At 59.1% G+C, this 27,750-nt stretch overlaps 1 protein-coding gene across 3 annotated transcripts in view; it reads right to left on the bottom strand.

The window, feature by feature from the left end:
- Window positions 1-27,750, bottom strand: part of SPRY3 (sprouty RTK signaling antagonist 3) — a 59,152-nt gene that overhangs the window by 27,547 nt on the left and 3,855 nt on the right. For 2 of the 3 annotated variants that reach the window (XM_086756590.1, XM_086756589.1), the window contains exon 2: window positions 26,170-27,131. In XM_086756590.1, coding sequence (XP_086612716.1) covers window positions 26,170-27,084 — 915 coding nt within the window. In that variant the 5' untranslated portion in view covers window positions 27,085-27,131. Of the gene's footprint in view, window positions 1-24,815; window positions 27,323-27,750 lie in introns of those variants that run through there. The other variant, XM_010129514.2, reaches the window with a different exon arrangement.

Genomic DNA, 27,750 nt, shown 5'->3' with positions numbered 1-27,750 from the left:
TTTAACATTAACGTGACGAGTGGCTCGCTCCTCCCTGGGGTCCCCCTGGACCGAGCTGCTGGCAAAGCCCTGAAGATGGAGGCAGGCCCCGGGAAGAAACACAGAGTCCAACCCTCACGACGCACGGAGCGGGAGGGAATTTCCTGGAGATGGAGCCTGCTGCCTGCGAGAGGGGACCAGGCTTCGCTGCCTTCCGCTGTGGGAGGCAGGAGGAGGAGGAGGAAGGTGCCGGCATCCTAGAGGAGGGCTCCCAAACCCTGGAGAGTGGGGCCAGGGGACACCCCTTCCCCTGGGCCTGGCAGCGGCCCCTTCCTCTTCCTCTCCACTCGCCACTTCCGCTGTTGGCCAGGGAAGGGATGGATCCCACCACAACCTGGAGTGGCTGCCCTGGAGAAGGCTGCTGGGACCTCAAGAGCCGCAACCGCCCGTGAGGGTGGCGGGCAGGGAGGATGCTTTTCTCCCGTCTGGAGCAAGCAAACAAATAAATACACAAGTCATCCCCAGAGCTCCCCAAAGGTGCCATTAAGGAGCAGAGAGTTAGTGATTAGTGGCAACAGGAAAGGGGGGAAAAATTATAAACAGAGAAGTCATCGTCGTGTCCGTGGGGAGAGCACTTCTAAAAATCCTTTAACAGGGCTCATTAAAAATACATGGCCTCCGTGGCTGGCTATACATCCTGATTAGCCCATGACTTCAGCTCCTGAAGCCCAGGGTGTTTCTGCTCCTCACCAAGGAAATAAAAGCAGGTGGTCCATCACGGCGAGCGGCATGGCCAGCCAGGGCCCTGCACCTCGGCACGGGGAGATTGCGAGCCCACAGGTCCAACCCATTCATTCTGGGTGAGAAACAGAACGAGAGAGGAGGAGGAGAAACCAACAGGGACCAAAAAGGCCCCAGAGATCTGCTTTCAGTTGTCTCCTCCCAGCTCTGACAGCCACGGGCTTGACGTGTGGCTCGGGGAAGGGGAACCTCTGCAAAGCATCACCGTTTCACCCAGGTCCGCTGGAGCACAGCGGCGTACAAGTCTTGGCTGCAGTCGCCCTCAGGAGGGCTGGGTGACCGGGTTAAAATCTGCGTGCACCTCTACCCTCCATCCGCCTTCCTCCATCTCTCTTCTGCTGGAGAACATGCAGCTCACCCACTCGTTGCACTGGAGGAGAGATCCAAGGCCTCTTTCCTTCCCCCCTTCCTTTAATGATATGAATATTTTATTACTTTTCATGGGAAGAAACATGCAAATGAATGTGTGCGGGAAGGCCCCGGAGTCTTCCAATGTTAACAAAACAAGTAAACAATGATTGTCCTGCTTACGAATGATGTTAATGCAATGTACAGGTCTTGTTCTACAATCGATAACCTCGTAGGAAACTCGGGTGGCGGGAGGCTCCGTTACCGCGTTAACTCAGGTTGTCATTAAAAGGTTTCGGCTTTTCTGATCAGATTTTTTTTTTCTCCAAGCAGTATAAGAATTTCTTTGAAACGTTCCAGTATGATCAGAGAAACAGGACCTTCTGGTTTGACTGGACGAGTTCCTGGCATCTCAGGAGCTCTCCTAGAACCCCCAAATGCTCCTAAGGGGTAGGGATGTTCTCAGCCTTAAGACTGCGGCTCAGCACCAAGGCTCTAGGGTCAAGAAGCCAAGCTGACTGCAGCTTCACTGCCTTAGACAGTCTTAGTGCAGCAAGGCAAGAAGCAGCAGGAGGGCTTGAAACCATCACGAAAAGTGTCCTGACATCTCATGTTGGGGAGGGAGATGAAACCAGGAGTCCCTGCATCTGTTGGCATGGTCGTCAACCGCCTGAGCTCAAGGAGCCTACAGCTCTGTAAAGCTCTCACCCAGTTCGGCCGCTGGCGGGAAACACATGCCCAAGTGGGAGATCTGGAAAGACACAAGATGCAGATTCAGATTTCATGACGAAGCACCCAACCCCAAACACCTGGCTAAGGAGGAGTGTGACATTTATCGCCATCGATTTTCAGCTGCTGATCTCAAGATGCAGCCCAATTAAAAGCAGAAGCGTCATGCAATACAAACCTTCCCCATTCAGGTAAGCCCAAGTCATACAAATACCATATTTGCCAAAAGTCATGATAATTGCTGTATAGTCTTGACAGAGTCCATGGTGGTTTTGCACAAAAATATAGAAAAATAGGAGAGCGACATCAGAAAAGAGAGAAAAACACAGGTAGCACCTGCTTTCAGTAAAATCAAGTTAAACACTACTGAAAGCAGGTGTAGACGCAAAGTGGCTTGTCAGACTCAGTCCTTCAAGAAGGCTTTCTGGGTCCAACGCCTTTGGCTGTTCAGGGTGTAAGCAAAGGTCGGAGGTCCTGCTGCACCAACCGGTGTAACACAGCACCGCCAACTTCCTTGGTTTTCTTCCATTTTTCAAATTCCTTCCGGTTTCAGCCATCACTCGCTAAACCTTGTGCACGAAGGGTGGAAACGTTGAACGGGAGATCCTGCTGACGTGGCTCTGCCCAAGCAGCAGCAGCTGCACGGAGCTCAGGTCCAGCACAGCAGTCGTGGCCCCCCCGTGACCCAGCCAGTCTCTTCCCAGCTCCGAGTCCCGCGGCTCCCTCAATCACTTCCATAAACATGTCCCCGTGAAACAGCAGCCTGTTTTTCTCACTGCTCAGCCTGGCCTGGGCCAGTGGGCAGAGTAATTATGTTAATTCTGCCATCAGAATGATTAGCCATTCCATTTCAGCCAAGAAAATGCTGGAAATTGGCTCATGATTTATTCTACGCTCTTATTTCATCTCGTCCTTTTAACACGGCACTTGGGTCTCCCTGCAGCTCGCCGGCCAATTAGTCGAATCAAAGGAGGCACATAGAAATGCAGGGCTTAAACGTGGCTCGGGTCCACGTCTTGGCAGGATCCAGACGGATCCGTTCCCCGGGAGCCGGGGAAGTGACATCTCCTTTTCCCCGGGGATGCTCCACCAGCCTGGACTTTCTCTCCTTGGTGCTCAGGAAACCAGCTCCGCGGGGGACGGGCAGCTCTTAGGTTCATGAGCATCTCTGTGAAGTGGAGAATCTCTGAGCTCAGTCCAAAGACGAAAGAGACCGGTCTTTCACAGCCTGAAACCGTGATAAAGCGGCTCAAACAGAAACTCCCCTCCCAGGTGGAGGCAACCAGTAGAGGCGGAGGCTGGAAGGGGCCAAGCTCCCTCCCTAAAAACTCTTCAGCAGGGCCAGTTGTGACAGGACAAGGGGTAACGGCCTTCAAATAGAGGGAGGCAGATTCAGACTGGACATTAGGAAAAAAGTTTTTACGCTGAGGGTGGTGGAGCACTGGCCCAGGTTGCCCAGAGAGGTGGTGGATGCCCCATCCCTGGAAACATTCCAGGCCAGGTTGGATGAGGCTCTGAGCAACCTGATCCGGTTGGAGATGTCCCTGCTCCTGGCAGTGGGGTTGGACCGGGTGGGCTTTAATGGTCCCTTCTCACCCAAACTGTTCTTTAATTCTAGGATTCTAAAGCATTTTTCCCTAAACTGTTTTCGAGTCTGCCACATGGGACCTCCAGCACTTCCCTGGGTAATCTTCCACGGCCTGACGCATCCCTCTGTCAAGAGGTTTCCCTGGGCGTTTCGTTTTAAATTAAAAGCCCCATCCTTCTTCGTTGAGTTCCCTTTATGCCTTGACATGTCCTCTCCCTCCCTGCGTCCCCATTCTGCTGACCTGTCATCCATCCAGAGCACCGCACACCCGGCCCTCTCACCCCGCCCGTCATCTTTCCCTGGTCTGTCTTGATTTTTCTGCTGATGCACTAAAACTCCAGACGTTTCCCGTATCTTATCCCGAGAGCTCCATGAAGTCTCCAAGAGGGCACGTCGAGAGGGTCTTCCCGGCGCTGAGCTGAACCAGGCTGTCCTCTACCCGAAAACTCCTCCAAAGATGTCACAGCCCCCGCGCGTGCGACCTCCTGCTTGTGACACATCCCCATCCTCACCCTCATGACCCACGGCGCTGACCCCTGGTATGCTGTCCCTGAGCCCCTTCCCCTCCCGCACGGCCCGGTTATGGGGTGGGACAGGTTTGTCCTTCCTGGAGGAGCCGAGCCGCCACCGTGGAGCGATTTGTCTCCTGCTGACCCGTCTCAGGCCGGCTCCTGCAAGCTGCTAAGTGGAAGTGACTTTTAAGTTCTCCTGGGGCCACCTCCCCATTTGTCTCAATGAGAGCGGTGACATCCCGGACCGTGATGCATGAGGCATGCCACCTTCCCCCGCGGCCTGACAGCGCCGGGGTTTCCGCTTTGCTGCCTCTCTGCCACGCTGTCCCGCCGGGGGGGACAGCTTTGACGCTCGCTCCGGCGGGCAGCGATACTTCCTAGCAGAAAACACATTATTTGCAATTCCCTCTGGAAAAAAAAAAAAAATTAAAAAATCCACAGACATGTCTGAAGTGCCAAAGGCAGCTTTTGGACTTTCTGGTTTGCTGCTCTCTGGACTAACTCTGCAGCCACCAGTGCTCCCCAGACCCCAAAATGGTCTTGGCTGGGGAGACCGTTTTCCGTTAGAGGTGTCCCCAGTCTCAGACTGGAGACCCACCAGTAAATCGGCAACAGCCCCTCTGAGCCACCAGCAGAGCACCCAGCGCCCAGACGCGAGACGCGCGAGCCGTTCGGAGCGGATTTCACCCAAGTTTTTCTCTGCTCTCCTCGCAGCGAGCTGCCGCTGTGCGGATCGGAACGATTTCTGAATGGCTCTTGCAAACCGTCTCAGCGGGAAGGGTTCCTCTGAGCAGCCCGAGCGATGGGAATCCGGGTGCCGATCCGAACGGCGGCACCTTTCCCAAATTAAGATCCTACCAGAAGGAGGAAAGGTGGAGAGAGCAACATCCCCCGCGCCGCAGCCCCGAACCCCTCTGCCCGGCCGCTCTGGAGCCAGGGGCTGTAAATCTCCAGGAAGTGACTTTTCTCGTAAACGGTTTTAATTTTTGTTTTTATGTTCGGAGGGGGAGCTGTGCGATCTATAGCACAACAGCTTGCTGCTGGTTCTCCCGCAGAGCTCTCGGGCTTCTCTCAGCCGTTTTTTTTCCCACTGCGTTCCCATTAAGGGGCAGCCGTAAAGCCACGCCGAGGAGGCTCGCTGTCGGTCAAGCCCATTCCCTGGCCCGAGCCGGCGGCGGGCAGATGCGGTCGGTGCCCAGTAATTGCCTCTTCCACGTCTCCTCGTTTCTCACTGACAGGAGGCAGTGGAGCCTTAAAGGGAGATGCTGCTGCGTCTGCTGGGGCGTCCCCGGTTTCTGGGGGCTGCTGGGGTCCGGGCTCAGTCTCCTCCTCGCTGAGGCGCTTTGTGCTCAGGGATGCAGGGACAGCATCCCGGCGGAGGTAGATTTCCAGCAGAGACGGTCGCGTTGCACCCGTCTGAGATAAAGAGAGGCCGGCCAGTCTGCAGGGAGAGGAAGGACAGAAAGCCGTGGAGACAGCGTTTTGGGGAACGGGAGCACGGGTTGCTCCAGCATGGTGTTTACCGCACTCCCAGCCCCAGCGCTGTGGCTTCGGCAGCCTTGTGGGACAGCAACAGAGGGAATAACCCTGAATCTTCTGTCACAGACAGAACCATCCCGTGCAGGGACGCAGGACGGGGCAGGCGGGGGACAAGGGTCAGAGTTGCGCTAGCTGGTGGGCACCAAGCCCAGGGGATCCGGGGACAACCTGTCGGCATGAGTCTGGAGCTGGCCAAGGCAAGGCTGGACCTGACCCGACGGGCAGCCTGAGAGCAGCGCTGCTTCGAGGGTCTCTCCTCTGTGGTGCCTTTCAGGGCACCTTACGAGCAAGCCACCAGCTTTCTGGCTCTCAAACTTTTTGGGCCCCAGTGAGACGAAGGCTGAGGTCGTTAACACAAAGCACCACTGCAGCCCAAGCATCACAGGCACTGCCTACGTGCGTAGAAAAGCAGAGAGGCCACAAAAAGCGTCCCGGTGCCTGGCATGCTGCTTCCTGCCCTCCCCTGGAGCTCAGCCATCTCCAGAGTCAGCCCTGCTGAAGAAGGCCAGGCCTTCGGGATGAACACCCTGGGGCGGGTACAGGTTTCCGCGGGGGAAGAGCTCACCCCATCCCTTGCCAGAAGTGAGCGATCTCATTTTTAACAGCAACACGTTGAGCTTCAGGCCCTTGGAGTTGACCAAGGAGGTTGGTTCCTCCTGGCCCGCTGTCCCAGCTCATTGCTATGACCGTTACCACTACTGCTGCCATTTTTACCATTTTCATCACCAGTGGCAAAGCATTTTGTCCTAACCCTGTCCTTTCGCGGGGTCTGCAGCCAGCCTCCACCCGTCCAATTTCTCTGCACGTTCTCTCCTCGTGTCCCCACCCATCGGCTGTCACCAGGGCACCCGGGTCCCCTCTCAGCACAGGGCATGCCTTGGCTACTGACCTGGCTCCTGAGCTGTGGCCACGTACCCCTTGTCTCAGCACAAGCCCAAAGTGCTCCCCAAAATCCTGGTTGTTCACATATCCTTCCCTTTCTCCTCCTCCTGAGGCCACTGGCATTTGGAGGACCATAAAGAAAGCTGAGGGATGGAGCAGAGGGTATATGTGGAGGAAATGGGGGGTTATCCTGGAGAAAAGGAGTCCAGGGAGGGAATCTCACTGCTGCCTTCAGCTACCTGATGGGACATCGCCGAGAGGATGGAGTTGGGCTCCCAAAAGTGCACTGCAAACAGTCAGCGGCCAGAAGCTGCTGTGAAGAAAATGGGAAAGCAAGAAGGGGGCCCCCAGGCTTGCAGAGGTCCTGTCCCACAGAGATTTTTCACGACCTGGTAAGACAGATCAGGAACTGGCTGTAGCCAGCACAGACCCAACCAAAACACAGTTTGCTGCTGGTCCGTGGTTCATCACCAGCGGATTGCCCGGACCTGGAGCTCTCTTGGACCTGGCGATGGAGAGCCCCGGCTGGGAGCAGCCTCCGCTATCTCCCGTCATCATTCCCGGCAGTTTTGCTGCTTTTATAGCTTGGGTCACAAGATGGAGCAATTGCCCTGCTTGTCGTTCCTGGCTGGGAACCAGCGGGCTGTCCTGGGTGTCTCTGGGGAGCAGCAGGGGGGTCTGTGCAGCCTGGAGCAGGGGGGTTCTTTGCTCGGGTCCCTGCCCCAGCAGATACCCGACTCTGGACAAACCCGCTCCTCAAATTCCCCCTGTGGCAGCACGTTCCCTGCACAAGCAAGCAGCACGGTGTACCCGGCAAAAGGCCCGTTCAGACCATCCGCACCCTCTGCCTTCCTGCACCCGCGTCCCACCCGTGCCCCGCGGCCTGTCCCCCCACCCAGCTCCCTGCGTCTCGGAGGTGCCAGGCAGAAACGTCTCTATCCCCGGATTTCAGGTCTCTTCTGGGGGTGAAGACGCCTTTGACAGCGTAGCACGGGTTCAGATCTCCACACCCAAGTGCCCTCATGCTTCCTCTGGGATGCAGAGCTCCCCTTGGGAACCACGCAGCCTGGTATTCTGGGATGTGGCTGCACCCTGTAACTCTCCAGGAGCATCAGGGGCAGAGGAAGAGCTGCCCCAAAGCTCAGGGGACGGCAGGACCGGCTGATGGACTGCCTGCGAGCCCCCCGGCAGCCCGGGAAAGATTGAGGGAGAAAACAGCCGGGAAGGGATGGGTGCCAGCCGGGAGCCTGCGAAGCAAACCGCTTCTGTCAGAAAACGGTGGCTGATCTGAACTGGGGCTATTCCACTCCTCCAGATCTCTCCTCATGTCTGAAAGCGGTTGAAACCTCCCATTTTTCCCCAAAGGCATCTTTCTCAGGACAGCTTCTCCCTCCTGAAGCTCGCTCTGAAGTTGATTGACACAAGATGGTCTCTTTGGAGCGAGGGGCTCCAAAATAGCAATTTGGCCTTTCACTTCCCAAAAGCTTTTATCGGGATGGGAAAACTGCAAGAGCTAGGAGAGAAGTCTTTTCTCAGCAACTCTGGCCATCAGAGACCAGCCCAGCTACTGCCCCTGTTCCCCCTCCAAGCCAGCGGCACAAGGCACGGCTGCAGACCCTTCGCCCCACACACCAAATATTTCGTGGGCGCTCAGGGCCACCCAGCGCACAGCCGGCAGCGCGAAGCTGCAGCTGTGTAAATATCCGTGTAACCCTTCCTCCGGGATCCCTGGGACCTCTCCGCATGCACGCGGCAACGAGGGAGAGATGCTTGAGCCTCACCCCCAGCCCCCGCAGGCTCCAGAGAGGGAGCAGCTCCAGCTTCTCTCCCATGGAGCTGCAGCTGGGGTCCAGTAAAGGTCTTGGATTTTTCAAGCAACCCTTGCGTTCATCCCTCCACGCATCTCCAAGCCGTCGACCCGCCACCAACATCTCCAGCCTTTCTGGGAGGAGCGGTGATTGAGGTCCCACGGCCATGGGGTAGATGGGTGGGGAAGGCGCCAGGTAGCTTAGACGCCGTGGATATGCAGGAGGAGTCCTGTGAGGATGGAGAGACGGGAGGGAGGCCCTGGGCTGGATCCGTGTCAAACAGCAAGGCGCTGGCCCTGCAGGGTTTGCCGGCTCTGGAAGAGAGAGAGCCTGGGACCACTTGGCTTGAGCCCACCAGCGCTGGTGGGGCGCACCCCTTGGTCCCAGCCCACCGAGAGCTGTGCCAATGGGGCTTGGGCAGAGAAGGGGGGACAAAATGTGCAGATTACTTCTCAGGATCTGCTTGCCCCGTGGCACCTGCACAGGATTGACTAGATCCAGGGCAGCAATGGTCACTCCAGCAGAAACCAGTGACAATCGCAAGCAACAGCAGAGCAGCACGCGATCCCTCATCCTCTTCCTCCATGTGAACTGCCGCCTGGGATGAGAGAAGAGCTGAACGTTCCCAAGCCGCCCTCACCTGTGGGGTAGCAAAGGAGGCTGAATGCCGCCCCCCCCGTGCAAAGCGCAGCACCAAGCCCCGCTAACGTCCCACAGAAGAAGTCCAAGAGTCCCATCTCCTTGGCCGGTCCCTTCCCCATCCCCGCCAGCTGCCCCGGGCTGGCCCGGCCACTCATTCCAGGCGTGTTTCTCATGGCCGTCAGAGGAATGCAAAGCCCTGGGGTGCTCAGGGGGACCAGCACCAGATCTCTTCCGAAAAGGGACAGCGGGGTGATGTCAGCGGAAACATATTTTTAACCCACATTCGAGTGAAAAGGAAACGACCCAGAGGAAATGCATCAAAAAAAAAAAAAAAAAGCCTGCTGACAATGAAGAGCCCAGCTTTGCTTTCAAGTTTTGCTTTTCCCAGGACACTGACTCCCTCCTGCCCTTGGCCAAGAGGGAAAAGAGCGAGCGAGGGGGGGCGAGAAGCCTCCCCGCACACCCCACAAACAGGAAGCCTCGGCTATAGAAAGATCGGGGCTGCGTCAGGAGGCAGAGGGGCAGGGGACGGGACGTGCCGGGGCCCTGTGACATCCCCCTGGACCACCAGCCCGCTTCAGACCCATCGCTGGCCCCGGCCGAGGGCATCATTTGGACAGGGAGCCGTTCCTCCCACCATGTGTCCTGGAACACAGAGCGACGTGGTGGCCCGGGCACCGGCGTTGCAGCAGAGGGAGGGACGGGGCCGAGGTGGTGCAGGCAGCAGCGCAGCCCCCGCGGGCTGGAGGGGCTCTGCCACACAGCTTTGCAGTTTCCCACCTTCCTGGGAGCCTCAGGGGACACCGACACCAACTCGCAGCCTCGGCAATATTGTCCAGGTCAAATTGCTGCCCACCCTGCCGAGACATCCCACCAACCTCACCCACTGTCTGAAACACTCCCTCTTTGTCCCTGAGGTGCCTGGGGACAGCGCGGGGAGGAGGGAGGGATGGAGGGAAGGGAGGGGTGGTACCCCGGTGTGGGGCAACTCTGGCCCCACATGGCACCCCACGCTGTGGGTCAGCTTGTCCCGGGACCACTGGCCGCCTCATCTTTATCCTGTTTTTCCTCCAGGGCTGAACTCCAGCCCAGAAGCTCTTCCCCAGACCCGCACACGGGAATTATTTTTAGGCACCACAGGCGAGAGGCAGGGGCCAAGAAGAGCTTGGACCTGGCTGCAGGAAAGCGACGCTCGGTGAGGCAGGAAGGAGCTGAGGGTGGATATGAGGAGCCCTCCCTGCCTGCAGCCACCGCGGCTCCTTCCTCTGTCACACACCACTGCCTTCCCAGAAACGGCTGCCCACGGGGAGATGCGCACGCAAGGGCCGTGGAGGGGTCCCAAGGATGGTGGAGGGGTCCCAAGGATGGTGGAAGGGTCCTAAGGACCGTGGAGGTGTCCCAAGGACTGTGGAGGGGTCCCAAGGATGGTGGAAGGGCCCCAAGGACTGTGGATGGGCCCCGTGCCGAGCTGGGGATTGAGAGCTTTCTGGCCTGCTGGTGCTGGGGTGGCCCTGGTACGGCGCTGGCAGAGAGCTTCTGCACCTGGGAAACACGGCAGATGAGGAAGAGAGAGGACAAGAGCAGCTCAGACTGGCACATCCTAAGCAAACCCCCAAACCCAGGGCAGCCTGATCCCAGCGTGTCGCCTCCGTCCCCATGCGCCTCATCCCAGGAGGGGATGCTCCCCGCGCAGAGCGCAGCGAGAAGGGACACGCAGAGCCCCAGCTCCCTCGCTCGCAGAACCGCGGGCGGCGGCGGTGGTCGGTCTCCGAGCACATAAAGCAGGCATGGTCGTCAGGGGCAGACCTGCCGGCGTGCGTTCCCGAAGGGTTCCGCACCCACCCGCCCAGCAGCACGTGTCTGATAGGTCTGTGTGAGCTCGGGGAGGATTTCTCCTTCCTTGCCTCACATTTTTGGGAAAGCCGGTGTCCCTCAGTGGCCTGTCTGCCTCCAGAGTTACGCGTGCTGATGTTTCTGAGACTTTGGGGCAGATTCACTCCTGGTTTAGGCCAGAAGACCTGGTAGCCCCATCTTTATCTGCAGATCCCATATTTTCCTGAAACAGCTTTCCAGCCCCATGCTTCACGCAAGCAAAGCCTCGCTGCAGGGAAACTGTTCCCAGGCTTGCACCAGTGAGCTCCCCAGGGCTGGTGGGCTCAGTTGTGGGAGAAGAGGGAAAAGGGGAGAGCAGCAGGGCCAGGCGTTTGCGTTGCTGTCTCTCCACTCGGCTCCCGGACACGATCCCGCTCTCCCAGCCCGCGAGCTACCCGCAGGGATTCCCACAGCCATCCCCCCTCCCAGTTTTGATGGACAACTTCCTTCAGGCTGAGTGACACTCGGGGACCCACCAGCATGTGTGAGGGGTTTGGAGGGTGGCTGACCTGGTCTCCACGCCACGGTGACAAGAATGAGCCCGTGCCCCCTCCTCATCCACCTTCGCCCCGTCGCCAGAGGAGCCCGTGAACCCTGTCCCCCGCCCTGCGAATCATGAAAGGGAGGAGGCAGCGAGGGGGGAGAAGCCAGGACCCGCCGAGGTTGGCCGGTGCGGGGCATCCCCCCGGGGCTCCGGGCCACCCCCAGCACTCGATGCCCCGCATTGCGCACGGCGAGCGGGGAGGAAGGGGCGCTGGGGACGACCCCGTCCCGCCTGGGCTGTGAAAGCCGTCTTTGTTGTGGGGCTGTCACCCGGGGCCAAGGCATCCTGGCCTCTGGTTTCCAGGGAGACGGGAGGAGGAGGATGGTGGGCCGGTGGGGAGGAAGGTGAGAGATGGCAGCAGGAAGGTTTGGACAGCAGAGATCCCCCAGAAAAGTGGCTCCGTGGTTTCTTCGAGGCACTCTCTTGCTGGAAGGGGAGATGCCGGAGCTGAGCCCTGAATCGCAGCCAAGCCCACGCTGGGTGTGGGGTGGGCACCCATGGATGCGGCCCGTGGGCCTGACTCGGCTGAATCCCACGTCCAGCATGGTGCGGTCCCTTCCGCTCGCATCTCTTGGTCTCAAACCGAACCTTCCCCAGCCCCCCCACGTGTATTTTTAGCCAAATATTTACAATTTCTCCCTTTGCGGCTCTCCCGTTCCATCCCGTTTCCGGGGAGTTCGGAGGTGTTTTCCTGCCTCCCACGAGCTCTGGGCTGTTTACAGCTGTCAGGTGTCGGCAGCCCGGCTCTTACGGACAGCGGGACGGCGAGGATGTGCGCGTGGAAATGGCTCATGGCTGGTGAGTAACTGCAGGACCAGCCCCGAGCCTGAGGGACAACGGGGTACCGCGTACAGCCCTGTACAGGAGAGAGAGCCAGAAAGGGTGGGTTTGGGCTGAGAAAAGAGAAAAATATCACATTTGCCAGGGAGATCTCTCACTGCTCGGGATGCTCCTCGGGGGAAAGGATGCTGCTCCTGCCCCGTGGGCTGTTTCCGGCGAGGGTGGCCCGGTTGCCGTCGCTGCTCAGGCTGGTCCCAGGGCTGGGGATGCTCTTCCTCTTCCCCAGGTGCCCAGGAGAGGACAAACATCACATTGGCACATCGCTGCCGGTCTCAAAGCCCAGCCTGGTCTGACCCCCAGCGTGCGGTGCCGCCAGCCCCTCAGATGGCTGTACCCAGCTCCATGCCGCGCGTGCCACCTTGCTTGAGGCCGTGGTGTCTTCCGCCCCTGCCAAAACCCAGCTCTCCGCCCGCGAAGGGATCGCTATCTCCTGCATCTCTTCAAGCCCTTCCCTGCTCCGACCGCGGGCCGGAAGAGGAGAAGAATACCGCGTCCATCTGCGAGCGCACAGGAACTGGGAGAGAGCTGGAAAAGAGCTGTCTGGGCTGGACGGGGTCCAGGGCAGTGGGGACACGCACCCCTCGGCTCAGGAAAAGAGCCAGGGGGACTTTCATCACCCCAGCTGAACATCCCACCTGAACAAAAACACTTCGCCGCCCTTTTATTTGCGCTGGTGCACACCTCTCCCTTCAGCATCGGCTGCCGACGTACGGGAATATTTAAGGCAGACGCCCGGTAACGTCACAATTACTTACCATAAAAGCCCTGCGCTTCCCATAACAGCCTAATGCTCCAGGCTCCTGTCCAACAAACTCCGCGTTTGCTTACCTGCCCGTCGCGGGGTCCGCATCCGTCACCCTTCCCCGCAGGCATCCGCACGCGCCATCGCGGAGCTGCGGGGCTTGGAAGAGCTCAGAAGAACGGCCATGCTGGTCCGCAGCGGGGACAGGCGCTAGCAGGACCCTTCATCCTGAGCCGGGACCCTCAAACAACGACCGGGGTGCAAGAGGCAACGCCAAAGCAGGCAACTGACCCGCAGCCAAAGCGGCCCGTCTCTGGCTGGTGGCATCTGCCCGGCTTCGGTGATGGCTGCAGCCCCAGCGTGGTCCCCAGGTGGCCACGACGTCTCTGCAGATGGCAACAGAGGGGCCCTGTGGGACCAGATGCCACTCTTGCCTCACGTCACGGTCACCCTGATGCCGGAACGAGGCGGAAACGGGCAAACGGCGCGAAAACAAAAGGGCTCGTACATGTTTTCCTTGGTCAGATCCCAGGAGCCCAATCAGCAACATCCGCAATGGCTTTCACAGACCGGTCTGGGCAGCGGGATTTCTGCTCCAGTGTTCCCAGGGAACAAAAAAAACCCCATCACGAACACGTGTCTTGCTGAAAACAGCCCCTCAGCTGTGAAACCATGATGGTTCACCAGCAAAGTTACCCGCGGGCTTGGGAAGCGGCTCGGGAGCAGAGCTGGTGTGAGAGAGAGGATGCGGGCACCGCGTCCCGCGTCTCTCCTTACCGGCAGCCACTCGTGAGCACTGGCACTCACCCAGCGGGCAGCCACCGTTTGTTTTGCACGCAGGCTTTGCTGGAAAATGGCATCCAGCCGTCCGGTTGACAAAAGCCATCCTCGCGCGGCTCCCCAGCAGCGCCTGCTGAATGAGACGGATGCTGAATTATTCACCCCGCGCCGCCGGAGCCGCGGCGGTGGAGGGGAGGGCAGGACGGTTTCTCCGCTGCGAGTCGTGGCGTGCTGTCAGTTGCCGAGCGCTCCATTCTCAGGGCTGCACGGTACCATCTGGTACTAAATTCACCAAAAAAATGGAAAGAAAAAGAAAAGGCAGCATTTTTAAGCATTGCTCATTGCACAGAACACGTTTTCTGGCGTTCACGGGAAGCACAAACCCAGGGGTGCGGGGGGGAGCGGATGATGTGCTGTCAGAGTATTCCATCTCTGCGGGTGTGGAAGGAACACGTGAGAGCACAAAATCCCACTGCCGGGTCACCTGAGGGGTCAGCGGAGCAGGTAGACGCAGCAGAACCGTCCCGATGTGTCGCCGGGCTTCAGAGCCAGCACCGTCCCCTTCCTCCAAGCACTCAGCTGTTCCCTTCGGCTGCCCAGCTACCTCTCAGCCCACTCGAGTTTTGAAGGGTTTCAACCCTGGCAGCCTAGGAAATGAAAATATTTGTAGGATGACCAGCGTTCTGGGAGGTCCTTGCTCTCCGTACGCAGGTAGGGGTGCTCGGAGTGGATGTTTTGGGAAATTCCTGCGGGGCACTCATGGCCAGGTGCTTTGGTGCCCGTGGTGGAAGTGTTTTGGTGGACCCAGCCCTGCTGTGTAGCGCACCAAGAGATTCATTTAGTCGGGAACCCGACAGAGGAGACACATCAAACAGCGGAGCAGAGCGCTTGATGATCAGGGAGCTTGAGAACCAGGTTTAAGATCTCAACCTGCTGTGGGTTGGACTTAAAGCATCCACAGCACACTCAGGAAGACAAAACTTGAGCTGACTGCCGCCATACCAGCCCCGCCTGCTCCCAGCCCATCCAGACGGTGTCAAGCTTGGGTTCCCGTGCTTTACTGAACGTGCTCCGAGCGCATCCCTCCCCAGTGCTCCCAGCATGGGTCTGAGGGTTCCCGTGAAGGCTTTGGCGAGTCTGGTCTGGAAGACAAGCGTAAACTCACAACAGGACTTTCCTGGCAGAGCTGAAGCTGTTGATTCCCTTACCACGAGGGTCACTTCTGCACCGCATTTTGCGCCTGGTGTCCCCTAACACAACCAGGACCCGCCGGCGGAAGCAGGCAGGACCTGGTTCTCCCTCCTCAGCACCTCCTTACGCGCCCCTTGCCACATGCTCTTCCCGTTGGCTTGTCCCGTGGGACAGAGTAGCTCACAACCAAGGAAAAACCTGTGATATAAGCTTGAATTTCCAGTTCTCTTTGGACTCTTCCACCTCTTCGTCTCTCCCTGCTCTGGAACATGGACCGCCCAAGCTGCTGCTCTCCTCCCGCCCCAGTCACCTGCCCAGTCAGGCGGCGATGCTCCAGCACTGCCGGAGGCGTGGGATGCTCTGTGTCCTTTCTGGCTCTCCCTCTCCCTTCCTTTCTGGAGTCAGTCCTTCTGTCCTCGGGGAGCTGAGGGACGTTCAAAAGGTCAGCAAAACCCCACCAAGCACCCAGAGGTAAAGCCCGTGGGTGCACACCCCACTCGCGCACTCACCCCTGGGTACCAAAATCAGGCATTTTCAGTTATTCCCTCGCGTGCCGGGCTCATCCAGCCCGTTTCTCTCCCCCCAAATCACGCTGGGCTTTTAGCTCGAGCATTGTGGGGGGCTCTGGATTTTTAATGCTTGCTTATTTATTTCTGACCTTGCACAGGCCATCCCAGCGCCCGCTTTCTCTCCGGCGATCTCTGACCCCCGCGTGTCAGCAGTTCAATCTGCTGCGTTCCACTCTTTGCCCCCACTTCATTCTTTTTTTTTTCCAGCTGCTCCGCCTTTGAAACCTGGTGCCGTACGCCAGCCCAAAGGAGTCCCGATCAATGCCGGGGACCACGTCCCTGCGACCTCGCAACCCGCACCGCAAAGGGCAGAGCGGAGCCTTGGCCGCGTTTTCATGACAAGATGTCACTGTGTTTGTTGGAAGGGGAGGGACAGCCTTTCTTTCTTGCCTTCTTTTCACGAAGTTCAGCCCAGCCGGGACACCCGGAGCTCCTGGAGCCTGTCAGCTCCTCTGCCTCATTAACGAAAGGGAGTGAGGGAAGCGCTAAAACCAGGGATGACCGAAGAGGTGGAACGGAAGGATGGGCAGCACATCTCGGCGTGAGAAAGGAGTTGTTCGTGCCGGTCCCTTTCAGCCAGCCTGGGTGCTTTGGGAGCGCAAGGTCCCCGTCTCCGTTGGGATGGAGGGACCCATTGAAAATCCCTTGGTCCGCGCAGAAGAGCCCTGGCAGCAACGCCGCTGCTTTGCGAGGGGGGCACCTGATCCTGGGAAAGAATCCCCGGGAAGGCGCTGCAGACGCACGGCCGGGGTCGCTGTGTTGCAGGCAGGGCGGTGGGGACCCCGCAGCTGCCCCGCCGAGGGGCCGTGTGAGCCCTGCCTTCTCGGGGCATGCCAGGCAAGGGCTGCCATATCTGAAAGCCAGGCTTTTTTCAGGCACAGACCTCTTGGTCATTTTTTAATTTTTTTTTCTCCTCTTCTCTGTGCAAAAGGTATGGGCGCCTGTTTTCTGGCTGGGTTGCTTTCATTTTTAGAACAAGAAGAACAGATGAAAAGGTAGAAGTGTGCAGTGTCTCCCTGGGACAGCAGAGCCTTGATGGTGCAGCTTCCAAAGGGAGATTTAACCCAGCTCTGCTTCCCAGGGAGGAAAACCCAGCAGCTGAGTCTAAGCCGGGAATGGCCAGCTACCAGTATCTTCTCTGTTTGCTGCTGTGGGTCCCATCCCCGTGGCGTCTGGTGTCGCGTCCCAGCACAGCGAGGTGCTCTCACCCCATTTCCAACACGCCAACACACCGTTCCCCTCGGGTGGAGGTGATGCCCAGTGCTGTATTTGGGAAAAAGCTGCTCCCCGACACAAGCACCGCTACCCAAAGCCCCGAGGGGTGACACCACCACATCCTGGCTTTCCCCAGGGCGTCTGGACTTCTCTCCAGGGCTGGAGAGCCAGGAAAGCCCCTCCTCGCATTGCTCTGCCACCCAAGCGTTTGCCCAAGGACAAGAACGGCGGGGCATCCCGTACTCGGCGTGCGCTACCCGTTGGCGGAGGGGAGCCCGTAGCCCCGGCGGTGGGCAAGGCTGTGTACCATCTAATTAACCCCTCTGACCGCTCCGGTTAAAAATAAAGGGGCCTGCAGTCCCTGCTGGAGTGGCCTATTTTACGTGTGCATCTCCTTGGCTCTGCCTCGGCGTGTGATGTTCGGGAGGCAGTTATTTCAGGAAAGGTACGCTATAGATAACCGATCCGCCAGCCAGGTGTCGTGTTCCTTCATTTATTTTCAATTACTTTGTCTCTTTAGCTCCAGCGAGAATTGCCTGGTGTCAATTCATCCGGTCACCTCCCAGCCTGCCGCCCCTCTCCGGAGTCGCTCCTCCGGCATGGTGTGATCTCTCCCCAGGGGCAGGCTGTTACAAAACAGCTCCGCTTCCTGTTCCCTCTGCGGGCTCCGCTGTTATCGCTCCTCTCCCTCCCACAGGAGCCAGCGCCGTGCTGCGCCCCTCCAGCAGCTCCTGCGCCGTGCCGAGAAACAGGGACGTTCCTAACAGGAGACGCCAATGTCATCTCTGGAAGAGGCCATCCAGATGTGGAGGCCATCCAGATGTGGAGGCCATCCAGCCGGAGAATCCCACGGAGTGCGTCGTGACTAAAGACAGGCTGAACCCTCCAAACCCAAATTCCCCCATGCCTCGGAGGAGGCCAGACCTGCGGTTTAAGTCTAGGCTCTCCTCTAGCTGGACCCTTGCATGGTAGACCACCTTTAGGATGGAGTACCTTCTTCCTTGCGTACACTCCTGGGCACCTTTCTACCTCTCTGAGCTGCTCTCCACGCGAGATCGGAGCCACTCCGCCGCCAAGCTGGCACAGGGCTGGCGACACGGGCTTGCTCGTGGTCAGCATGACGGCCAGCTCAGCACCAACAGTGAAAACGGCGGGGGCCAAGAAGGGCATGATGTCATTTTCAGATCTGTCGGGAAGTTTTCAGCGGCGATGGATGGAAAAAAAACCCGGCATTCTTCCTGTGAAAAAGGGCACATTTGCTCCGGTTTCAATGAGAGAGAAATAAATAGAAAGCCTGGCAGTGACTGTCCTTAATTGATTAGTCATTTCTGCAGATGATAATTGCACATCAAAGGGCTGAGATCCTCCTGTTCATGCAGACGTCCCTCCGAGTTACAGCAAGGCACGGGGGAAGCGGGTACAGGAAATACACCCTTTAGAAGCTCCCCAGGAGGATTTGGAGTTTGAGCTTCTTTTCAGGAAAACAATTTTGCTCTGAACGTGCCCGGAAGGAATGTCCTCAACCTCAGCTGCTTCCCAAGGACCGGCAGCACGGAGAGGGAGGATGCCGTGGGACTGCCTGGGTGAGGAGCTCTCCAGCCAGGGGAAAGCATTGCTTCTTCAGACACCCATGGAGAACTTCAAAGTAGAATTGGCTGCAGAGCCAGGGGCTGAGACGCTGCTGGTCATGCTTGCAGGGGTCTGGTAGGAACCCCAGAAGAGCAGCAGCTCTGCAGCTTGGGGCATCACCTCTCAGGGACAAAATCTTGGGAAGAAGCAAGGTGTCCAGAGGAAAGACCATGCCAGTGACTGGACTGAAATGGGACGACGGACCTCCTCTCCCTCCTGCTTTTTGTGTGTCACCCCCAGTTTAAGATCCTTTCCACACACTGCCATTTTCTGCGCTCTCTGAGATGTCTCCGGGATCTGGCTCCTCATCCTCAGGCCGCCACGCCTGGGGCACCGGCCGCACCGCCGGCTGCCGGGCTCACACGAGAATCTCCGTGCTTGTTTAACGATTCCAGCGAAGCTGCTGGCCCTGGTGTCTGGCAAAAGAGGCTTGTGAGCATGACTCAGTCAGCCTCCGAAAGCAGCAACGAAAAACAAGGATCTGCTGTGAGCTGCATCCTGATTTTTAAGCCGATCTCGTGATGTTGTGCAGGGCCAAAGCATGGCTCTGGCATGTCAGGGAAGCACCACAGACTGCCGGCGCTTCCGGGCGCTTACAGGCAAACTGTCTGTTTCGGAAAAGGACCACGGCACGCTGCCATCGCTGGGGTCATGGAGACCCTCTTGCCTGGAGGGACCAGGCCCCCCCACATCCCCGGGGCTCACAGCATGGGTGAACCTTTTCCAAGGGTGAACCTTTGGCAGGTGTCATTTCTGGTTTGGGTGATTTCAAAGGCTCCCAGCTGCCCTGGCACCAGCCCCCTCACCCGTCCAGGTGAATCCCAAACCCATGATCCCTCCAGGGCCCCATTTCCCAAACATCCCTGAGCGGCTCCCAACAGTGGAAGGCAAAGCAGACCTGGATGGGCAACATCAGACTGCGCTCTCCTATCTGCGCAGCATTCCCTTCATCAGGCCAGAGCAGCGGTCAGAGCCCTCAGCCCTACGTGGAGGATGACTACGGCCAAGCGAGGAGGTGTTTACGGTTGTGGAGCAGCCATTCTGCAAACCCCTCCAGCCTGAACTCCACGGTCCCTACAACCTGTGGTGACAGCCAGGAACCAGCTTGGACCTTCTGCCTGGTCCTACCCAACTGTGTGTGCCCAGGTTCCCACATGCGTATCACCTGCAGCCTGAGTTAAAAACCAGCTGGCACTTAATTGTCCTCCATCTGCCGAAGCAGTGCTTTGGATCTGCGGGCTGGGCTGCGTTCCCCTCCTGACCTGCGGAAACCGCCGCAGCAGGCAGGTTCACAGCCGTTACCTTCAGACATCTTCGGCGTGGAGGGCTGTCAACAGCACCATCCCCTTTGTAGTCAGCGCAGAGAAATGGGCGCTTTCAGGGCGTGAGTCATCTGACCTATTTAGCCACGTTAGGAGGAGACGAATGAGTCCATAAGAGAGCTGGTTTCTCGCCGCTGTCTCGACAGCCAGCCTCTCGGCTGCAAACACCTCTCCTTGCTCTCCTGGAGCACGCCGAGCACCCTTTCCGGGCCGGTGAGGGATGCTGGCTTCTCACAGGTTTCCAGGTTGGATCACACCTGGACATCCTCTGTGGGATTTGAGCGTGGCTTAACTTTGTTCCCTCTGAAGGCCAGGGAAGACTTCAGCACCAGGAGGGTGGAAATCCACTTCTGGAAAACCTTCTCTGCCTCCGTGGGAGGGTTGGGTGGAGCCGAGCACAGCTGACAAAGACGCCGGTAAGATTTGGTGGCATGAACTGATGAGGACAAGAAAGGCTTGGGAAGGTGGTACCGCACAAACCAAAAGGGCTCTAACAGCCGAAAGAAGGCTGCGCATCTAGGAAAGACACTGGCTGTCTGCGTCCAAGAACGAGGGACTTTGGCACTGGAAAGAGCCAATGGGTGACAAACGGCCTAAAGTCATCTTCTGTTTCAAAAGCAGGGGAAGAGTGAGTCACAGGAGGGACTGGGCTCACATCTGTTCTCCACAACCCCGAGGCAGATCCTGAACGCTGTGACTGAGGCACTGGAACGTATTTTGGAAAGCATGCTCTGATTCCAGCGAGGGGACAAAACGGGACTCCAACACCAGTAAAACAGCCTGGGAAAAGGCTTTATGGTGAGAGACAGGGAGAATGCAGGTTGTGAGTGGAGCACAAGGGTTGAGAGGGCTCTCCAGCACAGGTCTAGCCTAGCAAAACCGTCCTACAAGGGGACTCTTGCAGCTAGAGGTTCAGAGTGAAGGGCTGGCAGCCAAAGCCAACAAATTCAAACGGGAATAAGGGAGATGCCACTAATCATGGGATTCATCAGCCACCGAACCTACGTGAGAGGACTTCATGCTCTGGAAGTGCTTGAGTAAAATCCACCGTGTGTGTGAGAGAAGAGCTTTAGGCGAACAGAAGACACCTGCGAGCCAGGATGAAGCGACCGGGCTCTGTACACGCAAAAGTGCAGGAAGCACTGGCCCGTAACACGTACGGAGAGATCCCAGGGGCCAGCCTGATCCGGCCGCTGCTGGTGCCACGGCCCAGCTTCATCCTCCTGGGGCTAAACGCATCGCCGAGGTGCCTTCTGCGGCTGGCGGGGAGAGACAGCTCCTCTCGCAGAAGGCGTCCATTGCCCCGTGGCATCACCTCGTCTCTTCCGGCAGCAGGAGAGGCTTTGGGAACACGCTGGAATCTCTGTGGAACGACCGAATTCTCCCAAATCTCAGGGATTTCCTACCTCAGCCCTTCCCTCTTCGCTCCCGCCCTTTGCTGCGGGAGCCCACCCTTCCCAAGGACCCAGGACAGCCGGAGCAGGGAAGCACACACCGGGACTCCGGAGCTTTCTGTAAGCATCAGGAGAGGGCTGCCGGGGGAGATCTCACGGGGCTAAAACCGGTCCTCCCAACACCCGCGAAGGCCAGCCGCCCCGCACCCCACAGCCAGCGAGAGCCCTGCCAGAGCAGGAGCCTGAGTCACGGCCTGGCCGCCGCGGAGACAAGAAGGAGACCAGGTTCAAAATTAAGATATATTTTTATTGAATAATGGCTCTAAGTGGGCTTGTGAAGCCGCCCACAGAATCACTCTTTCATCTCAGCAGTGGTGCAGTAACAGTTATCAGCTTCGCAGGAGAAGAAAAACCAAACAGAAGAGGGTGCAGTAAAATAAATAGGTTATTTTTTTTTTCTCATCTTTAAAATAAACTTTTCAAATAAATACTTTGTTGTTTTTTTTTTTTTTAATTTTTTTTTTCCCTTAAAAGGTACAAGAGTATTGTCAAAAACCAGCCGCCAGGTTATAAACAGATATTACACCTTACAGAAAGGAACCCCGGGAGCGGCAGCCAGGGCGGGGGTCTCTTCGCACACCGCACAGAACGCCTTTGTACCAACGAAACGGAGGGCCGGAGGCTTTGGCTCCCGGTACGAGACTCTCCGGGAAGCTGAGGGCGATCCGTCTTCTCCGGAGAGCTTTGTGCTGAGGACACGCGGGGAGGCAGGAGGCCGCCGAGCCACTGCCGCGCCGCAGAGCATCGCCAAGGGCTGAGGGAACGGCGGGGACAGGATGGGCCGGGGGAAAGGGAAGGGGAAGGGGGAACGGGGCGCGGGGCGGCAGCGCGGGCGAGGCGGGGACCGGTGGGCTTGGTCCAGCCCTTTCCGCAGCATCATCCCATGCCAGACAAGAGGTCCACCAGCTCCCAACCCCCACCTGGGGAGAAGGGGTTTGCAAGAGATCCCAATGCTCACTGGACGCTGTTGAAGACCGAGAACGGGTTTTGGGGTGGAGGTACCTCCCTTCTCTGTTTTCCTCACATGCTGATCCCAAAAAGTTAAACCTTTCAACATCTGAAGCCCTCCCAGCTTGCTGTGCTCCTTCCCTGCGCAGCCCCAGCGTGCAAAGCTTGCGGCAGCTTCTCTCCGCGCTCCGCTCACCCCTCCCTCTTGCACTAGCGCAGCCGCTCCGGACCGGTTATCCTGTGCTCCGGCATCTTTCGCTCGGCGACACCTCCCCGTCAGCCTCTGGGTTCGCACACGGGGATGGGGAAGAGCCAGCTCAACGGGATTTTATGGGAATCTGAGAGGAGAGTCCCCAAGAGCTTCGCCCCCGTCTTTTGAAGTTCTTGGCTGGCACCGAGGTTTTTGAGGGGTGGGTGGACAGCAGCCCCAGGACCCCTTCTGCCCTTCCACCAAGGGGTCTGGGGGAGCTGGGCTGGAAGGGAGACCCGGCCTCAGTCCCCAGTGACCCCTTCACATCAGCGCCTGGGCTGATCCCAGTAAGGGAGCGGGACCAAGGGGGAGCCTTGGAGGAACCAAGCACCAGCAGGAGCTCTTGTGTGGATGGAGCTTTGGGGCTCTGGGTGGGAAAGGGAGGGTCCTGCATGGGGAGCGGGGCAGGGGGAGCTCAGGTCCCGCTCGGGAGCTCCTGCCTCCTGCTCCTTCCGCACCCAAGTCTCTCTTTCCCCCTCTAAATTTGCCCTACAGCCCTGGACGTTCCCTGGCGAAGGAGCCCACGACCAGCAGAGACGCACAACGTGGAGACACTCTCCCCGCAGCAGCAGAGCCGTCCCCATCGAATCACCGGGGCGCGGGGAAAACGGAGGGCTCGGCGTGCGATGCTCCCGAAAGGAAACCGAGAAAGACACGTCGGGACAGAGAGAAACCCAGACTGGCAGGGCGAGCAGCTGCAGACAAACATCTGGAGCAGATGGTATCTGACTCACTGCAGGGTGGGGCAGGAAAGGGGCTCACAACCCCAAGAAAGCCGGAGCCCGCTCTGCAGGGAAACCAAGCTATCCGGTGGCCAGAGATGGGCAGGGAGGGGGATGGATCTGGTTTGAAGATGTTAGGAAAAACTCGGGGAAAAAGGAAAAAACAAACACATTTGGAGGCTGCCCACAGCCTTCCTGACACCAGCTGAGCTCAGTGAGCCGGAGCCGGCCTCCTCGGAGAGGTTTTGGCAAACCCTGCCCTGTCCTTTCCACCAAGAGCAAGGAAGGGGAGCGCGCCGAAGCCCCCGAGGGCGAGTGGGAAGCAGCAACCCCATGCGAAGCCACCTGCCCCTACGAGCAGGGCAGAGACCGACAGCTCTAAACTTCTCCAGCCGACGCCGCTGCCCTCAACACGGCCAAACCGAAGCCCTGCGCCGGTCCCACAGCCCTGGACGCCCATCCGGGGCTCTCCTCCTCCCCAATTCCCTTCTCCGTGCCCCGTCTTTCACAAAACGCATCTGGCAGGTTTGTCACTTCTTGGAGGTGAGACATTCAGGAGACACGGCCGGGCTCCTCAGCCCGGCGCTCAGGCTGGGGCACCGCTCCCTGGGAGAAGCGGGACTTCCGCGCCGACCCAGAGAAAAATCCCATCGGGCAGAGGCTGCCGGCAGGCGTCCCGGCCCCCGACCGGGTAGCGGGGGTAAATGTGCCGCAATAGTAGCGCAGGGCTCCGCCTCGACGTGCCAGTGCCGAGGAAAAGCGGCTCCGGGGAGCCGGGCTGGGGACAGCCATCTCCTCGTCCCACGGCTCCGGCACCTGGGGGAGGTCGCCCCGCGCTTGCATGACTTCGGAGGCCGGGAAAATGATGAAGCTTCACATGTTGAGTCATCCCACCATCAGGAGAGGAAGCAGCGGATGGCAGGGATACAGAGGTGGTAACTAAATTTACAAGTAGGATCCGTTTGAAAAGGAGGAGGAAAAAAAATATCAAAGTAGAGCAAGTTGGAAAATCTTGTTCATTAGTTTTCTTTGAGAAGTTTCAATGAACTACTTCACATTCCCATTCAAGTGAGAGAGTTCCTCAGATCCTCCGTGGAAAAGGGACCTTTTTCCCTTAAAAAGCTTTACATTTTTCAGGAAGCAGGAGTTTAATCAGCACCGACAGAGACAAACCGAGCGCTCAACAGGAAGGGTGCCGCTTGGTGGAAGCCTCTCCCCCAAACACGGCCTGGAAGCAGGGAGCCAGGCACTTGCTGCCCTACGGATAAATGCGTTCGGGATGCATTTCACAGCTGCTGCCACGGACTGACCCGACGGGGGTACGCACACCTATGGGGCCTCCTCCTCCTCGGAGCTCGCTGCCTTCCAGCTCAACCCATTCCAGGGACCGGGGCTGGCCTCAGGGGATGTGCAAACTGCACTGAGGTGGGACGCGCCCTCCTTAATGCCCGGAGACCCTCGCCATGCCCCCAGAGCATCGTCCTGCGCTCCCCACGGCTTATGGAAGTGGGGTCTCCATCTTTGGCCAGAGGATCTATCTTTGGCCATCCACCCCTCAGGCTCCAGGTGAACTCAGGGTGAGGATTTTGGCCACGTCCGTACCGCGCCCCAGGCACAAGCTTCACACCAGGGATGGGATCCATCTCCCCTTCCTCGGGGAATAGCCAGTTCAGTGCTTGGGTCCCGTTTGGGTCAAGGGAGAGGGGCCCCGCCAGAACAGAATTTACGGAATAACGACTCCAAGTGGGATGAATCACTCCCGGGAAGCGCTTTTCTCTGCGACAGAGGGAGCCTGGATCGGCCGTGGTTTTAGATGGCGAACGCAGGGAAAGAGGAATCCCATCGCGGGAGTCTACCTCCCGCCTCGCTCCCCGGCCAGCAAACCCTACCCTCCCTCTGCAACACAGACCCCCCCAGGACAATCCACGAACCTCCCTTCCCCCTCCCGGCTGCCTGGGAACTGAAGCTCCAGGTTTTGGGAAACCACCCTCCAGCACGTGCAAGCGTACCAGGAGGCCAAGGCCTGCCCCGGCACCGCGCACGGCGGTGGCGTGGGCACTGTTAGCGACAGCCCGAGCCATCCCGACGTTATATTTCTCCACACAAAAATAGATCCACGGCACTCTCCGGAAAGAGGCGGCTGCAGGAAGGCGGCGGGCGAGCCCTGGGTGGCGGGATCTCGGAGGAAGCCGAGGGACACGTGGCATTAATTTCTCCTGGGGAGCCGTTCGCTCCCCTCTGCTCTCACGCACCGCGGAGTGGGGCCGGGTGGGCAGAGCTCATCCCAGCTCCAAACTCCATCGGCCGACGCCGGCGGGGTCACAGGTTCTGCGGGGAGGGGAGGTGGGGCTCCCGTCTCTCGACACCCCCTCCTGCTCCCCATTTCCCTCCAGCCCAAAGCAGGAGCTGCAGGAGCCCTCGCTGGGGCGGCCCCTGGGATGGGTGCGAATCCACAGGGAGAGCGGTGCGAGCGGCAGCTCCCCACCGTTGCGTTTGGGGTATTTTTATTTTTTTTTTTTTAAAGTGAACTCAGTGCTGGTGGCAGGTACCAGACCGGGGCCATCGGGGCTGCGGCATCGGCTGGGCGGTGGGGCGGAGCGGGCGGCAGCTCCCGTCCCGCCGGGGTCCGCGCTCCGGAGAAGCCCTTCACGGCACGGAGACGTGAATGGCAATTGCCAAGCAACTCCTCGCTCTTAGCCAAATCCCAGAGGGGACCTTTCCCTCGCTGCAGCCGGGCAGAAGCGAGTGGGCTGGGCTGCCTCCGACAGCTCCTTCCCCTGCCAGAAGGCTTCTGAAGCTTCCCACACCTTCCCTTCCTCTTTCAGACAGAAAAATACGGTGCCACCTCATCCGGAGCCTCGCTCGCTTCTCCCAGCCGCTTCCCAGCCCCCAGGGAAGGCACTGGCACCAGCCGGACCCCGCGGCGCCCCGGCCCCTGCGGAAAGCGGACCTACGGCCGCGTGGGAGGAGAGGGGCCACCCACGAAAAGTGCTGGAGGGGGACAAAGGGAGGAGGAGGAGGAGGAGGTCTGGTGACCCTCACCCGCCTGTGCAAAACCAGCGTCTCCCACCGGCTTGGTGCCAGCTCCCCTGGTCCCCGCGCTGCCGGGGGACCCCCAGTTCACCCATCTCGTTCCCGGGAGGTGATGGTGGGTAGGGGGGAGCGCTGCAGAGCGGGGGGAGCCAAAGGAGGAAGGGGATGGAGGGGAGAGGAGGAGGAGGAAGAGGAGTAAAGCCTGCATCTCCTTGCCGGGGGGGTCATACCGGCTTGTCCAGCGTCTTGGGGAAAGGCGTGCCGCTGGAGGAGGAGATCTTTCTGCAGACGGTGTTGGTGTGGCTCTGGCAGCGGCAGCCGGGTCGTTTCAGGCCGTCGTAACCCCGCTGGCAAAGTTTGAGGCACCCCAGGGTAGGAAAGTAGCAGCAGAGGCAGGGCATGAGGAGAGAGAGGACGCTCATGGCGGCCCAGCGGGCGCAGCAGGACCCTGGCCCGCAGGAGCAGGGGTCATCGGCGCAGGTGTCCTCGTCGTCGGTGGAGCAGTGGTAGAAGAGACCCTTGACGCAGCAGAGGCAAGTCCCGTAGTCGAGGAGGCTCTCGGGCGAGCAGAGGCAGCGCTGGTTGCAGAGCCAGCAGGAGGGCAGGCTGCGGGCGGCCGTGCAGCGGGCGCACTTGCACCGCCCGCACTCCTCGCAGATGAAGAGGTGGCCGGTGTGCAGGGTGGGCTTCTCCGGCACCCCCTTCAGCGGAGACTCCTCCGCTTTCGGCTCGCCGGCCCGGGCTTGCGTCCGGATGAGGGAATGCCCGGAGTGGGAGGGCGTCAGGCTGCTCAGGAGGCGCTGGTCGGAGGCAGTGGTGCTTTGGGAGACCGAGCTGGCCGTGCTGGAGTGGCTCATGTGCTGCGGCAGAGGTGGCACCTGGTGCTGCTGGCTGTGGCTGCGGCGCAGGTCCTGCAAGGCGGAAGACGCCAGGCGGTCCTGGGACCACTCTTGCTTGTGGGGCGGCTGGGACAGGGACGGGTTGGAGCGGGCTTGCTGGCAGCAGGCGGCCGGTCTCTCCACATAGTTGTTGCTGGCACGGATGGAGCGGATTTGGTCAATGGAGAGGACCTGCTGGAAGTCCTCGGCGGGGGGGTCCATCGTCTCGTCGCAACGGAGCTCAGCCACGCTGGAAGAGAGCTGCATTTCCAGGAGCGAGGAGACCCTGCGGCATCAGGGCACATCTAAAAATCCTAAAGGATGGGGCAGGAAAACAGAGAAAACATTTCTGTTACATTTTACAACGGATCCGTCCACACAAACCGGGAAGCACAGATCAGCTGGAGAACTCCTGAGGAAGTTCTTCCCGGCTACCAGGCTCCAGGTGCTTCTGGAGACCTCAGCCAGCCATGCCCAAAGGCAAGGGCCGCAAGATCTGCCCCCTGAAATGGGTGGGTCTGGCGTCTCCCCGTGCTTTTGAGCTCTTTGCATCCTTCCAGAGGATTTCCCACCCCCTGCCTTGACGGACCCCGTCTGTCCTTCCCCCGGGAACGCGCCAGCCCTCTCTAGAGGAGGGGAACCTCAAGCTGTGACTTATCCGGAGCCAGCGACAGAGCCGAGAACGGCAGCTCCTCCGGAGCCAGAGGCTGGTGTGGGGGTTCCCACATCCCGTTTTCCCACGCACAGCCCCGCAACCGACGTGCCCCCGTCCCCAGCACTGGGGAGGGCAGGTTTCTCCTTAACCCTGGCACGCACGCGGGGGGAAGCAGGGAAAGCAGCCTCGGCGGCAGGCAAGCCCCGTCTCGCTCCTCGCAGCCAGGCTGCTGTGCCATGTGCCGTTGTTTTCAGGAAACGGCGCTTCCCGAGCCTGCG

Source organism: Chlamydotis macqueenii, chromosome 11, assembly GCF_036417535.1.
Source record: "Chlamydotis macqueenii isolate bChlMac1 chromosome 11, bChlMac1.mat, whole genome shotgun sequence".
In the NCBI taxonomy this organism is placed as follows: Eukaryota; Metazoa; Chordata; class Aves; order Otidiformes; family Otididae; genus Chlamydotis; species Chlamydotis macqueenii.
This window is presented reverse-complemented; position numbering and strand designations above follow the sequence as displayed.